Here is a 16,478-nt window from a genome sequence, read left to right on the forward strand (position 1 = left end):
CCGGCGATGCCTGCCACTCTACAAGCACGATTGCCGGGGTAGGAGCCCCCAGATCTCTCTCAAGGTGGGAGTGCTAGTGATGGCTCTGAGCTGTTATTAGCACTCAAAGGGGTTAAAGGACAAAAGGGCTTTAATTTGATGTGACACATATATAAAACTTAAGTTATCATTTATTATAATTTATACAAACACACACTTTAAAACTGCAGCTAGTACAACAAATCATTGGGGAAAACCATTTTCTAGTACACTGTCCATTTAAGTGTATATTACATCATTGCTCAACTTTTAACAAGTTTTCATCTGATGGAGGTGAAGCCCACTCTACCCAAACAAAAACAAAAAACCAAGTACCAGTTGGCTATTTACTTACCAATACGCAGTAATTCAGACCATTTCACTCCCTGTTGTCCTTTAGCCACAAGAGAGAAGCCAATTGTGGCTCCTACAATGCAGTGGGTACCAGAAATAGGAAGTTTCAGGAAAGACGCTACAAGCTGCCATACAGCAGAACCTGAAACACCAAAAACAAGAAAAAAAAAAAAATATGTTAAAAGCATTCAAGTGCATTTCCACAATGCACGCAAGGTAGACCCGATTACTAGTAGATCGAAATGCTGATCAGTTCTTGTTATATCCCAATTTCCATGAAGCCTCTAATATTTTAAAAAGGTGTGAAAAACATATACAAGCAGAATATGCTTCACATTTACAGACAAGTAAAAAGCAAATTCTTAAGAATCTTGTTTTGACAAGCATATCTGACCATTTAGCAATTTGCATGTTTAGAGGCTTTGTGGTGCATATTTGCATGAGCTAGCCTACAACCACCAATTAAAAACGCAGAAACTGCTTCTTTAGCCTATCCAACCAGCTCAGAGGTTGCAAGACAAATAACCGCCACTCGCATGTTAAAGTGACTGACATGCCCTACTCTAGCGCAACTGCTTGTGCAAGAGAAGGGTATCTGCATTGCACAAGATTTGTACAATGTTAAAATGTTGCCTCAATGCTGAAGGTTGTCGACGTGAGCATTTATCTGCCTGAAATCTTACTATTTCTCTTAGCACTCCCGATTCTAAAACTTCACCTTAAAAAGGAACATGAAATCCACATTTTTTTTCTTGTGTGGAGAGAATGTAATTTTAAAACACCTTTCCAACTTTAATTCCATTATCGAATTGGTTGTTTTGTCAATATCCTTTTTTGAAGAGAATATCTAGGTGAGCTCAGGAGCTGTTGATTGGTGGCTTCAGATTTCTAACACATTCAATTATCTCATGTTTAGTTATGTGCAATTAAACAACTTTGAAACGTGTTCATTATTTTACCTCCTTGTCTGAAAATTAAGCACTCAAATACTCAGGACATGAAATGCATTCTGCTTACGTCTCAAGGCTAACCCTTCTTTATATATGTCCCTAATTGGTTTTATCAGATAAATACAATATACAACCTTGGCTACTAGCCTCATTTTCCATAGACTAAAGCCTAAATTAAATCCTATAAATAAGGCAAAGGGTGGGGGGGGGTTCTGGCAATTGAAAAAGAATTGCATTAAATAAAAAAAGAAGTGATGTTAATGTGCTTTAAAAGCTAAGACTTGGCTGATGTTATTTTATAGCAACACATGTCTTGATTAAAAATGGACATTAAAAAGTATGAGATTAATTTAAAATCTAATACGTATATTGCAAAGTTTAAGGGACAGTCAACACCAGAAATTTTGTTTTAAAAAATAATCCCTTAATTACCAATTCCCCAGTTTTGCATAACCACAGTTATAATTATACACATTTAACCTCTGTAATTACCTTGTATCTAAGCCTCAGCAGACTGCCCCCTTATTTCAGTTCTTTTGACAGACTTGCATTTTAGCCAAATCAGAGCTGTCTCCATGGTAAATTCGCGTGCATGAGCTCAATGTTATCTATATCAAACATGTGAACTAATGCCCTCTAGTGGTGAAAAGCTATCAAAATGCATTTAGATTAGAGGCGGCCTTCAAGGTCTAAGAAATTAGCATATGAACCTCCTAGGTTTAGCTTTCAATCAAGAATACCAAGAAAATAAAGCAAAATTGGTGATAAAAGTAAATTGGAAAGTTGTTTAAAATTACATGCCCTATTTGAAACTTGAAAGTTTTTTTTTGGACTTGACTGTCCCTTTAAAAACAGAATTATGTTCCCCTTTCCTGTAATTTAATTCTAATTTTGTTGGTTTTCTAAATTCCAGAGTTTGTATAAAAGTAACGGGTGCTGCCATGTTTGTACTTGCCGATTACCCATTTCCGTTGCTGGGGAACCCCCCCCCCCCCCCCCAAAAAAAAAAAAAAAAAAAACAATAAAGAGAGGCTGTCCAAACAAGTATGTGTGGAACATTGGATAAACTAGAAGGGATTCCACACAGCTTTGTTTACACAGAGATAAAAAGGAAACCAATTCAAAACATGGCGCACGCATTTTATATAAACTAATTAAACCTTTCAAAGTATGTCGATTTATTACCATTATATTAGTTTAACAGACTAATATAGCTTCAATTTTTAAAGGGATAGGAAAATCATAATTAAACTTGCATGAAGCAGCGCTTCGTTCTCCTGGTATCCCTTGTTTAAAAAAAAAAAAAAAAATTGCACATATCCTACACTGGTGGCAGCTAGTTGCCAATTGGTGCCTGCACACATTTGTCTCTTGTGATTGGCTAACTAGATGTTTTTATCTGCAAGCAGTGTTTTTGCTGCTCATTCAGCAAAGGATAACAAGAGAATGACTAAAATTTGACAAAAGTAAATTGTAAAGTTTAAAATTGTGTGTTCTATCCAAATCATGAAATATTTTTGGCGTTTCCTGTCCCTTTAAGCTTTGATTACATCATTATGGACTAGTATGTTTTTACGGTTTAACATCCATTTAAATTCTGCACCAATGGTCTATCAAATTCCCGGAATCACAAGTTAATACGGACAACCTGTAAAATTCTATATGCTCACTTTAAAGCTGCTTTCAAGATAAACTTTATGTTCATCCTGGAACAGGATAATTTATTGAAGTTTAAAAACTTTATGAATTCTGCATTTTATACATGCACAGCCCCCTTCTTCAAACTATGTAGCTTTGCACTCTATTCCTTGTCATATACACCATAAATTAAGTTGTAGCACAAAATGAAAGTCCAGAAAGTGTCTATGGAGATAGATATATGTATAACTTACAAAAAAAAAAGGGAATAACTAATAAATTTACATTACTCACCAAACATAGAACTGATAGACCCAGCCATTAACAGCGTCTGAGTAGAGTTGTACATGTTGACATCAATCAGACCCTTGCGAATGGTTTCACTCACTTTAGCCCCCAGAAGGACAGATCCAATAGTTTCAAAGATGGATGCCAGGATACAAGCTTGCCGCAGTGTTACTACCCCAGAGCCGACTGCTGTGCCAAAGGAATTTGCTACATCATTGGCACCCACAGAAAACGCCAACACAAAAGCTATGATGAATCCAAGAACAAGCAACCAGAGATATTTAGTCTCTGGATCATGGTTATCAAGGACACTAGTAACTACACTTATTAAAGCAGTTGTTGATTCCATTCCTACTTTTGGCTCACAAGATAAAAACAAATAAAATACTTAATGTAAACAAAAAAAATTGAGGTATGAAAATAATTCAATAAATTACTATAAAATTAAATAAAGTAAACTGATCTGTGCCGAGAGTCTCGGGAAAAGTCTTTGCTATTTGTTATATATGTGAATTGATTTAGAGTTCCTTTTTCTCTCTGGGGTTATACACAAGCAAATTTCCATGGTGCAAAAAAAAAGATGGCCAAGCAGTCTTTTCATTCTGGGGAGGGAAAAAAATAAATAAAAACACATGTATTAAGCATTTATGTAATAAACACATCACAAGCATACACTACTATTTTGTCACAATTCAGACACAGATCGAACAAAGAATCTCAAATTCAGGTATGGAGGATTTACGTACATCTCAGTCTTTAGAAGGGCCATATGGGACTCAAAACACAAGCACACAAGCATAGTCTATTAAGCAATTTTTTTCAACTAAGAATACCAAGAGAACAAAGCAAAATTGGTGATAAAAATAAACTTGAAAGTTGTTTAAAAATTATATTCCCTATTTAAAACATGAAAAAAAAATTTGACTTCACCGTCTCTTTAACAAGATAGTGTAAAATGTGATAATGGAAGTAAATTGGAAAGTGTCTAAGAAACTGCATGCTCTTTCTAAATCATACAAGTTTATTTTAACTTTTAGTGTCCCTTTAAGCACTGTCATACATACAGAAGATTCTATCTTTCTAAGAACTGTTGCAGCAACCAACATTCTATTCTCAATGGGAAACCAGTCCTACAGTAAAAGGGACAGTCAACTCCAAACTTTGTATTGTTTAAAAGATAAATAACCCCTTTATTACTCATTCACCAGTTTTGCACAGCCAACATTGTTATATTAATATACTTTCAACCTCTGATTACCTTGTATCTCAACAGTCCCCTGAACACATGGCTATTTATTTATTTTCTATTGACTTGTATTTTAGATCATTAGTACAGTGTCAGCCACAACACGCACAATGCTAATCCATGTGGGCCATATAGATAAGTATTGATGTGAAATGCGAATAATAAAAAAAGCATGTGATATGAAGCGGTTTGCAGTGGATTAGAAACAAGCAGAATTTTGGTGGTTTAAAATGTTATAAAGTATATTAAAAGGGACAGTCAACACCAGAATTTTTGTTGTTTAAAAAGATAGATAATCCCTTTATTACAAATTCCCCAGTTTTGCATAAACAACACTGTTATAATATATTTTTTTTTATCTCTGATTAACTTGTATCTAAGCATCTTCTGTCAGTCCCCTGATCACATGACATTTTAGTTAGTATCTATTGACTTGCATTTTAGCCAATTAGTGCAGTGTCTGCCACGGGCATGATCACAATGTTATCTATATGGCTTACATGAACTAGCTCTCCCCCGTTGTGAAAAACAAATAAAAAAGCATGTGATAAGAGGCAGCCTTCAAGGGCTTAGAAATTAACATATGAGCCTTTCTAGGTCTAGCTTTCAACTAAGAATACCAAGAAAAAGCAAAATTGGTGATAAAAGTAAATTGGAAAGTTATTTAAAATTGCATGCCCCATTTGAAACATGAAAGTTTTTTTGAACTTGACTGTCCCTTTAATATAACAATGTTGGTTGTGCAAAGCTGGGGAATGGGTAGTAAAGGCATAATATTTTTAAATAATTTGTGTTAACTGTCCCTTTAAAAGCAGTGGTCTTGAAGCATCGGCCCCAGGGCCATGTGGCCCTCAAGATAGTTTAAGTGGTAAACCATTAATTTGGGCTGTCAGTATTTTTTTTTAGGGTTCTAAGAGTTGATGAACTTGATACACCTGCTTTAAAGTGTTGTATATTACATACAAGCCAAATCCCCCATTCTAGCATAATTATCTGCTGTATGTCCCACTGTATCATCTTTTCCTCCCAGATCAAGCCAAATTCCTTTTTATCTGTACAATTTTCCTTATTAAAAATGGTCATGAAACCCAGGTTATTATTTTTTCCTTTCATGATTCCGATAGAGAATGCCATTTTTAACAACTTTTGAATTTACTTCTATTATCAAATTCTCTTTGTATCTTTTGATGAACGAGGAGCTAAGCACAAGCATATATCTGTAGCACTATACGGCAACATTTTGCAAAAGCACTATTTCCTAATAACGGTAGGTACCTAGGTATCTCCTCAACAAACAAAAAAAAAGACCATAGAGCTAAGCAAAGTCGATGATAGAAGTAAATTAGAAACTTTATAAAAATTGTATGATTTGTCTGAAATCACAAAAGAAAAAAAATTGTATGTGTTCATATTCTTTTAACTGTTATTGCAGACATTAGAAAGCATACATTAAAGCGTTTAAAACTAAAAAGTAGCTTTTCCAACTTCAATCAAGTACCTGGCAAGAGGCTGCTTTTTAAAGTGGGCTTATTTAACTTGCAATTAAGTTTCATGATAACACATTCTTTTTCTAGGTTACGCAACATTGTTTTGAATGGTTTCAGAACACTGTGTTCCTGGGCTAAAGCAATATGGTCAAAACAGGCACTTCAACCTCAAAAACACTGTCACTCTACAAATGACATCACAATTTTATATCCAGACGCAGGAGTATATTTTAGTCAAATTATGCAAGAGCAACCTAAGGTTGAATTATAAAATATTAACTGGGTCCATTAAAGCAAAGCCATACTGTGTGGCATTTTTGTAACCAAATAATCCCAATAAAAAATAAGATACAATAGTTAAAAACATACAGGTTATGCTCATAAGCCACAATTATTACTGTTTAATAATGTGTGCTTCCCTTACTACAATTTAATGTCTTGCTATAACGTCCATACAGAATGTATTCTGCAAAATAGTCAGAACACTCCATTAACAGGTTTTATTCTAGCATCATTCCTTAGATCGTAAAGACCAGTGTGTTATAGTAGCCGGTGGGTAAAATGCATCTCCTAAACAGAAATAATGAACGGTGCAAGGCACCAAAGGACGCTACGGTTCAGACAAAGTGTTAATCGTGACCTCATTTTTACTTACGTTTTCCGCCGAATTCCATGAAAAGCAGTGTCCCTGGTTCAGCACAAAGACACTAATAATAAACCTATATGTCGAATACGACGCGGGAGGCAAAAATCAGGCGCCAAAAATTCTTATGTTCAAACAAGCCAGTAATTGGCTCCGGCTCCACCCCACATTGCACTGATGCGCCCGTCAGGGAGGGGCTGACTGACAGCAGCAGCCATTCCAAGGTAGATCAAGCTGGCACGGACTGGATTTGCGCCTTACAACACTATATACCGCGTGTATAAATTACATACAAAATACACTTTGTGACACGGTCGTTAAGACTTTCACTTAAATAGTTTATCATATTAAAATAAAATGTTTTGCATACATAATGCAGTGCTCACGTTTTTTTTTTAACGCATGAAATATAAGTTCAGCATCCCACGACTCAAATTGCCTGAAACCAGTCTTGAATTTGACCTTGGAATGCCACAAATAAACCCACAGAAACCCAAATTATTGCTGCCACCAAAAGCGTAAATTTGTTATCTGCTTGTTTAAAAACATTTAGGTGACACGAAACCCCTAATCTAAAAACCCAGCAACAATTAGCATACTAGTATCTCCTACAAACATTCTTGTTATTCACATGCAATAATTTAATTTCACAATTCGCTCTCCCTAAAAAGGAGGTGCAGCTATAAAGTCCTTGAACAATAAAGCTATTAGAAGCAGAACCAGTACACTAAATAAAAAGGGATATTAAACATTACATAAATGCTAGATAGAAGGAAGCATTCATAAAAAAAAAAAAAAAATTATTCTGAGAATAGTGTAGATATATTTTTTTTGAGTTTCATTAGCGGTTTAAAGTGAAGGTCCATTTTGATGAATTAGTGCCCGGTTTTTAATAAACCTATTAAAAACAAGGGCACTTTAATAAATCAAAATTGACATTTCACTGTTTTCTTCAAAAACTTACCTTTTAATCCTGAATGCCGCTCCAGCGATTCCCCCATCCGTCAGAAGCCTCTGCAGACATCATAAATGACGAATCAGGCTTCCTCCAATCACAGCTTCCCCCAGGGGGGGAAATCTTGGCCTGATGCAACACTGATTGGAGGAAGCAGAAGTCGTCATTTTGGAACTGCTTAGAAGGCTTGCAACGGGCGGAGGAAGTGCTGGAGCGGCTGCCAGGATTAAAAGGTAATTTTTTTTTAAGTAAACCGTGAAATGTCAATTTTGATGAATTAAAGTGCCGTTGTTTTTAATAGGTTTATTAAAAACCGGGCACTAGTTCATCAAAATGGACCTTCACTTTAAATATTGACGAAATAAGTGTAAAATTTTAGTGTCTATAAAACTATGGGAGCTGCCATGTTGTAACTTAGGTTACCTTCTCTGCTGTAGCCAATTAGGGACAGTTATAAATAGGTCACTAGAGTGCAGCCAATGGCTGTGTGGAATATAACAGTGTTCTTCGCTTTCATTTCTAACAGGAACTGAAAAGCTCACAATTTCAGCATGGAATTACAGGAATGGGGGAAATATATGTACACACAATAAGTGTTTAATGTCCCTTTAATTACTACATCACTTGTTGTAGAAGAGAAATCCCTCTCCCTTAATTTAAAGTGATGGTAAACTCCCCAAAACAGAACCGGATTGTTAGTGACATTTTAGATTAAATTTAATTCAGCAGTTGTAAGTATAACAATTTTGCTTAACAGATATAAAATTTGAATTTCATATCTGCATTTAAAAAAAAAAAAAAAAAAAAAAAAAAAAAAAAAAGTTATAGCACATCTTAATTAAACTCCCATCTAAAATATCTCAAACATTCCACATCTGTTTTTAGAAAGGGGAGAGAGTTCACCATCACTTTAATGTATTAAGAGCATCATTTATCCTAATTTGTCCCTCTAGTCATTGAAGACAATATACATTTAAGTTTTAAACATTTCTTTCTTACAAAAATAGATTTATATTCAAAAATGAAATGCATCAATGTGGATTCCAATTTTGTCTTGAATGTCCCTTTAAAGGGATAGTAAACACCAAAAATGCTATGGTTTAAAAATATAGATAATCCCTTTATTTACCATACCACACTTTTGCATAACCAGCACTGTTATAGAAATATACATTTTACCTCTGTAATTACCTTGCATCTAAGCTTATGCTGACTGCCTCCTTATCCCAGATCTTTTCACAGACTTGTACTTCAGGCAAATAGTGTTGTCTCTTAAATAACATTGTGCTCATGCACGTGAAGTTATCTATATGAAACACATGAACCAACACCCTCTAGCTGTGAAAAACAGCCTTCAAGGGCTTAGAAATTAGCCTACTTAGGTTTAGCTTTAAACTAAGCACAACAAGAGAACAAAGCAAATTTGATAAAAGTAAATCATAAAGTTGTGTAAAATTACATTCCCTATCTGAATCATGATAGTTTAATTAGGACTTTACTATCCCTTTAAGGTGTAAATGAGCCAGCAAGCATACTTTAAATTTAAAGAGATACGAAACTCAAAATTTCTTCCATGATTCAGATAGAGAAAACAATTTTAACCCCTTCCCGCCGCTAGGATGTTCCATGCCAACCTAACTGCTCTGGGCTTTGGCGCATCTAGGATAGCATGGAACTTCCTAACCGTTTTGGCTGTATTGAAGCCATAGCCACTTCCTAAATGGGATAGCGGGCTGGAGGGCGTGCCTAGCATCATAGGCACTCCCCCCCCCCCCCCCCCCCCGAGCCAATCCCATCATTTAACTCTCGCAATCGCATGATTTCAATTTTTTCTTATTCGTGTACAAATAAGTCCCGGCAGGAAGGGGTTTAATAACTTGCCAATTTACTTCTGTTATCCAAGTTCCTTCATTCTCTTGGTATCCTTTGTTGAAGCAGTAATGCACTGGGTGAGCCAATAATGAGGCATATATGTGTAGCCACTACTCAGCTTACCTAGGTATCCTTTTCAAAGGATAGTAAGAGCAAAAGAAAAGTGAATAGAAGTAAATTGGAAGTTTGTTTTTTTAAATAAAAAAAAAAAAAAAAAAAAAATCACATGCTCTGTCTGAATCACGAAAGAAAGAACAAAAATTGAGCTTCATATCCCTTAGAGTATCTATAATTGGTATTTGCAAGAGAACAGGGTTTTTTTTAAGTCCTAGAGGGTGGGCCCCCCATAAGTGATGTTACAAAGTTAGTTTTAATTTGAGGAATTTACATCTGATCCAGTATTCACACACAGCAGATTCTGCTTAAAGGGACATTCCAGTCAAAATTGGAAACATTTCGGTATTGAATAGAAGCATTTTTGTCATATACATGTATTAGCAAAAATGCTTCTAATAAAAGCTATAGCTGTTTTAAAAGTGAATTTAAGTATGCAACTTGCACCAGCATTTTAAACACAGCACTTGCTCAGGGAGCCTAAGGTGCTTTTACCATCAGGTAATGACTCAATTTGTTAATTGTTGACATGATAAAAGCCCCACTGATTATCTGAGCAGCTGCAGTATTTAAAATGTGGGTGCAGTGACAATATCTAGCTATGCTTCACATGCACGTGCAGAGAAAAAAATTCTAACACTAAAACAGTGTTAACTTTTACTAGAAGCATTTTTGCCAATGCATGTATATTGCAAATACTGTATGTTTCTATTCAAAGATGTAATTAATCTATGTGCAATTAAATTTTGACCGGAATGTCCCTTTAATTGAAAAGTTTTACACTCACTCACGCACTTTGATACTCCTGTGTTAAACGCAAATTACTGATCAAGACAAATGCAATGCAGTATCAGATTTCAAACTGTTCATTTATTCCACCTACATCCCGCTCTTTGCCTTATTCCACGACGACAGGGCAAGTGTCACTGTCGGGTAAAACACAGAAATGTTTTTAATAGCCAAATCAGCTCCTACTTGTGGTTTCCATAGGATACATAGTGTTACTGCACCCGTTCCTCCCTTATATGCTCTAGCGCCCCCCACAGGAGGCCCACCACACACATTATAGTGCCTCTATTGCAGAGGTTTTCAGAGAACAGAGCTTGACAAATCTTAGGAACCAGAGAGCAATACACCTACATAAAACTCTTATCTGGCTCCTAAAGAATTTTTTGTCTCCTCAATATTCAGATTGCTTGTAAATTCCAAATAACCTTGTCAAGTCCCTGGTACAGAGCTTATTATGTGAGGAAGCTTTTTGGCTGTATGAATATAGTTGAGGCTGTATAAATCATGAGGCATGGTTCCTGGAACTGGAGAAACGTACAGTTAAAGCCATCATAGGAAGTTAAATATACACCAATTTACTGAAGGATGGGGGGGGGGGGTGTAAAATTCCAATTAAAAGTATTACATGTAGTTTTGTTTCCTGAGCAACCTGTGCATTATATTGCTGCACAAGCACTAAGTGAAGAGTGACTGGAATGTTCTTGTTAAGAATTGCCTATTCTAAAGTAACCAAGGATATTGCAAAACAAACGCACATGCTTTATGCTTAAAGATTTATTTCTTGCACTGCTTTGTAAACTAAAAGGAGCACAGATGCAGCTTATGAATGCTATGCAATTAGAACTGCAAGAACACGTTAAACATTCATCATGAAACATTCTCAACTTTTGCAGCTTACTTGGTCAGAGGGTATGTGGTGAAATAGGCAACGATAACATAAAAATTCAAGTATATACATACACGTCTGGAAATCCATGCAGTCTGTTGTGTACTACATACACCAGGCGTTACCCCCCCCCCCCTAAAAACCACCAGACACACACAGGGAAGGGGCATGATACAGCATACTGGTGTTTGACTACTTTACAATATATTTCTACTTGTTTTAGGAGTACAATGTCCAAACCATAATCTCAACAGGGAGTTAAGATAGGATAGACAGTAACACTATTTCTTGGCACTAACATATAGGAGTTGTCATTTCTGATCAGAAAATGAGCCAGAAGGAATCTACGCTGCAGGGTGGGCTGGTCTCTGACTCACACAAGGTGACAACATTTCCCCTATTGCAAAAGCTCTCTCATCACAAGGTTCTGTTAAACAAAGAAGCAGCCAGCTATGTCTGGATGCCCCATTACTCAGACCTACACTCCTCCTCCCTGATAAGTAGGTGCCTCTCACGTCAAGGACAAGGTCACATGGGAATAGGAGGGGGTACTGGCGTCAGAATAAGGAGCTGCAAATTACTTTAAATGTTCACTTGGATTATATATAAAAAAATAAAAATATATATATATATTCCTAGCAGAATATAAATCTGGACACTGGCTGCCGCAGTGTAGATCTATTTTAACTCTGTAGCTGACAGTGTGCCAAATTAAAATGCAGTTATGAGATATCAGTACAATTAGTAAATCTACAGAAAGGGTATAGGAAATCTCACCTAAGACAGATACTACATAAATTTACACCCTACTGAGACCTACAGTTTAGAAAGGTAGTTCTGTAGCACAATAAAAGTATTATTTTAGAGATACTGGTATCTAGGTTACTAATTTTGTGTAGTCTTGGAACTAGAATGAATAGTAAAATGTGGGCTGAGATCATTAGTTATGTTTGTTGCTGTGATCAGTTTATGTATACCAAATCACTTGTGTCATTGCTAAAGAGATAAATGTGAAGCCAAGATTTTCACTAACATTAGAACTCATTAAAAAATAAAAACTTTGACTAGAACATGTAGTTGTGGATGTGAGAGATAGATATATCTATATATATAAAAAATCAATGCTATGATTTAACACATGAAGATCTGAAGTTATCAAACCGATAAGGTCCTATGATTAAGGCATTTTCTATAGGTCATTGACCGATTGTTAAAATCCTAACTAGTCGAGTGACATTCAGATTAATATCCCTTTTCTGAATAGGAGTTATAATTCATACTGTCAGCCAGAGGATAGGTTGAGATGTGCCCAAGGTCATGTACACTGAACATTGATTAACTCTTATTTGTTTGATTACCATATAATCAAGGTAAGTTAGAATGCTGCAACAATTTTAACGCAATTCTAGTATACCTCATAAAAAAGAGGCACACAAAGTTACCCATACTAGGATCAGAATTAATGCAGCACCTATTAACATAACACTAACCTGTATATGTTCAGTTTTTTGTAAATATACTGTACAGCAGTGTTTCCTCAACCACGGTCCCCAAGTACCCCTAACAGGCCAGGTTCTCATAGCTGAACTAGTGTACAGGTGAAATAATTAGCGGGTGGCTGAGAACAGGTAACCTGGACTGTTGGTGGGTACTTGAGGACCGCGGTTGACAAACACTGCTATACAATACAAACTATCAGAATTACATTCCTAGAAAACCATGAGCAAAAAATATCTAGATAAATGAGTGTACTATCAAATGAGGTCCCAATTAAAAATGAAAACCTTTCCAAAGGGCAGACATTTACAGTAATTTTAGAGACGGATATTTTCCCTTTGGGAAGAAAACTACATTAAAAATGGGGGGGTTGCAGTAAAAGTCCTGCTTTTGCCTCCTCACCCCCCAAAAAATAATATATATATATATATATATATATATATATATATATATATATATATATATATATATATATATATATATATATATATAATACTAATTTTAATAGGGTGGTGTGTGAAGATTTGAAAGCTACATGTGGCCTCATTGTATGCACATTAATCCTATATAGGATAATTCAAAATGAAATGCAAATCCTATTCTTTATATGCAAATACAATAGCCCAAATTATCTTTAAAATGCAAGTATTCTATAACTTTTTTTTTTTTTAAAGTTGTACTTTAGGCAAGTTATGTCAACTGTACACGTTCCTAGAATACTCTAAACATTACTTGGCAGGCACTCAGTAATCTTGATAAAGCGTTTATTCTTGAGCACAAACCAGTTTGTCTTAATAGCATGCATGAAAAGTTGCAACACTAGTTTAAGCACAAAACTTTATCTGCTGAGTCCATATTTGATTTTAGAACCCATATTAAACCAACTCAAAAGACTACAGCACGTGTTGTCACAGATTACGTTGCATAGTTGGCAGCACCATAGTAACCATGTAAAATATACACATTATATACCACATAGAACTTAATAGATGACAAAACCTAATCTATAATACACACCACTGGTATATGCAGTATTCTGTGTCTAAACCAACTTAGGATAGGAGTCAAATTCCAACTTTTAGTCTACACAACGCTACATAATTATCCTTTCAGCCACTGTTCCATACTTAGAGACAGTAAAGTCAAAATTTGCTTTGTTCTCTTTTAGCTGAGCGATGACAATCCGGTTTCATCCAATTGTTGCGTGCCTCACAAGCTGGACGCCATGTGGGGTACTTAATGATTGGATAAAGCCGGATTCGTCATCGCTCAGCTAAATAAAGGATGAGATGCAGGCAGAAAAACCAGGAGTGTTTACCTTCACAAAATTGTAAATAATTTAGTAATAAATCGGAGAAAAGAAGAAAAAAAAAAAAAATGCATCAATGAAAGTTCCCCCAGTTTTGCAGACTAATTGTAGATACTGTGCATTACATTAAGAAACTTTACAATCACTTTAATATAACATTGTATAACAAAGCTACAAATAATGTTGCAAAACACTGCTGCCATAGAGTGCTAAAGACACGTGCACACTCCTGAGCTCTTATGAGCCTACCTAGTTTACTCTTCAATAAGAGATACCAAAGAACAAAGCAAATTTGAAAACATAAGTAAATTCGAAAGTTGTTTAAAAAATGAATCATGAAAGTTGAATTCTGACTTTACTGCCCCTTTAATATAGAAGCATTTATACCTAATGTATCAACCTCATCATATATGAGGATATATGTAAGTTTGCACCATGTTTTAAACAGAGAATACTGGAGTATTACAGTGCACTAATACACATGGTATTCTCATCCCATAAATTCCCTCCACTAGATGGGACGTAGCCTACTACCACATGCCACCATCACTGCGGCCTCTCTAGCGTGCCTGTCATCGCGAATATACACAGACGTGCACTGATTATCTGAGTGTGCTCACTCTCCATCATCACAAAACCCCATCTAACATCCTTTGACACGGTCACCCCTAAACTCCAATATATAAGAACACATAATAACCAACCCATATAACGGTAGTGGCAATGGGGACACAGTCACCAGCTGTGACCTTACAATCCGCTGCAATAAGAGATGCTTCCCCCTTTAATGCACTTACCAATGCTTGTCACGACGTTCCCGTAGAGATGAGGAGCCCGCTAATTGTAGTGTAAGCACGGTAATACCTTACAGTGTCAACTATCTCACCACCATGCCGCTTGAGCCCAGCTCGTATGCGTGCTTATATGACAGAGTCACCGCCCCTTCCGCTCCTCTCCATTCAATTCATAACCCCACCCTCTCACCTAGTAGTACTTTCCCTCATTCCCTGGGTTATTCATTGAAAGAGTTTTATTGAGAAGGTGAAAACACAGTTTATTCATTATTTGCCTTCAGGTTTGTGGCTGCGCGCGTAATGTTATCTGGTAAAGGTACAGGTAGAGCTCCCGTCGTGAGCGCGCAAGTGAGGGGGGAGTTGGCGGGAGGAGGAAGAAAAGGGGGGCTGCGCGGGACAACGCGCGATAGGCCTTGGCAGAGGCCTAATTCGAAATCTGATTGGCTTCTAATAGGGAGGAGAACTAAAGATGCCTTTATTGATGTCACCCTCATGGGATAGAGGGAGTGTTCGGTGTGGTGCACAATTGCACAGAGAAAGGAAGCGAGTAAAAAAATGAATGGTGTGGAAGGTATGGCTGGTCGATTAATTATAGATTTTAGAAAGCGCGTTATTAAACTTCCTTATAAATTATATGTAAATTTAATAAAGAAAATTTCAGCATTTTTTTTTTCATTTAAATCGTGTCAGGTTATTCAACGTTTTTTTGCCAGATAAGCTGTCTTATTCTTGTATTTTTTTCGCAGTACTAAATTTTTTTTTGAAGACAACAGAAAACGAATAATAATCCGTGGTTAGCATACGACTAATAGTCACTAGTATATAACTAAAAATAGTTTTGTTTAATCCATTAAATCTTCCTTTATATTTGTTCATATAATGTGTAGCTAAAAGTGATACAGTAACTTTGTTAGGGACATAGGTGAGCAGGGGCTAGAAGGAAAGAGCTGTGGTGCAATCTTAGCAATGAAGTACGACGGCCATACTCATGCATCCCACACCTATGATTGTCCTCTTTTCAGGAATGGTTGAGTGACAGCAAGCGGCAGAAACTTGGTACGCGCACGATCAACGTGGTGATGAAAGAATTAATTGGAAGCCAGTTTACTCAATACTTCCCACAGGGCACTTATAAAATTCACTAACAATAATCATATGCCCCAAACTACCCTTTTTACCTGATACATTATTTTAAGTTTGTATTGCTATTAAACAGTTGTTATATACATTTATTCTTTGTTGCTTGAAATTTTTATTTATTTTGACAGTTAAAGGGACAGTATACAGTCATTTTCATATAACTGCATGTAATAGACACTACTATAAAGAATAGGATGCACAGATAATGATATAAAAATCCAGTATAAAACTGTACTTAGAAGCTCTCTGTTTAGCTCTGTTGAAAAGGTAGCTGGGAAGCTCACTGCAAGTGGGAAATAAGACACTCCCCCTTCTTTTGCATATGAAAAGACCCTTTACACAAATAGGAGCAAGCTGTATTCACAAAACTTTGGGGCTTGGTTAGGAGTCTGAAAATCAGAGCAATGTTATTTAAAAATAAGCAAAACCTATATTTAAAAAAAAAAAAACTTTTTATATAGCCCATATATATCATCTACAAAACATTTATGCAAAGAA

The 16,478-nt window shown here is 36.0% G+C and overlaps 1 protein-coding gene and 1 long non-coding RNA gene across 4 annotated transcripts in view; one reads left to right on the top strand and one right to left on the bottom strand.

The window, feature by feature from the left end:
• SLC20A1 (solute carrier family 20 member 1) overlaps nucleotides 1–16,478 on the bottom strand; it is a 67,155-nt gene that overhangs the window by 38,825 nt on the left and 11,852 nt on the right. Inside the window, exons 1-3 of one of the 3 annotated variants that reach the window (XM_053718151.1) lie at nucleotides 14,844–15,134; nucleotides 3,255–3,850; nucleotides 374–514 (exon numbers count right to left, since the gene is read on the bottom strand). In XM_053718151.1, coding sequence (XP_053574126.1) covers nucleotides 374–514; nucleotides 3,255–3,597 — 484 coding nt within the window. In that variant the 5' untranslated portion in view covers nucleotides 3,598–3,850; nucleotides 14,844–15,134. Of the gene's footprint in view, nucleotides 1–373; nucleotides 515–3,254; nucleotides 3,851–6,636; nucleotides 6,715–14,843; nucleotides 15,135–16,478 lie in introns of those variants that run through there. The other 2 variants (XM_053718153.1, XM_053718152.1) reach the window with 2 other exon arrangements.
• On the top strand, nucleotides 15,298–16,068 carry LOC128663706 (uncharacterized). The gene is made up of 2 exons (XR_008402897.1): nucleotides 15,298–15,411; nucleotides 15,863–16,068. It is a non-coding gene; the product is annotated as an uncharacterized LOC128663706 (long non-coding RNA).

This window comes from Bombina bombina, chromosome 6, assembly GCF_027579735.1.
Source record: "Bombina bombina isolate aBomBom1 chromosome 6, aBomBom1.pri, whole genome shotgun sequence".
NCBI classification, from domain to species: domain Eukaryota; kingdom Metazoa; phylum Chordata; class Amphibia; order Anura; family Bombinatoridae; genus Bombina; species Bombina bombina.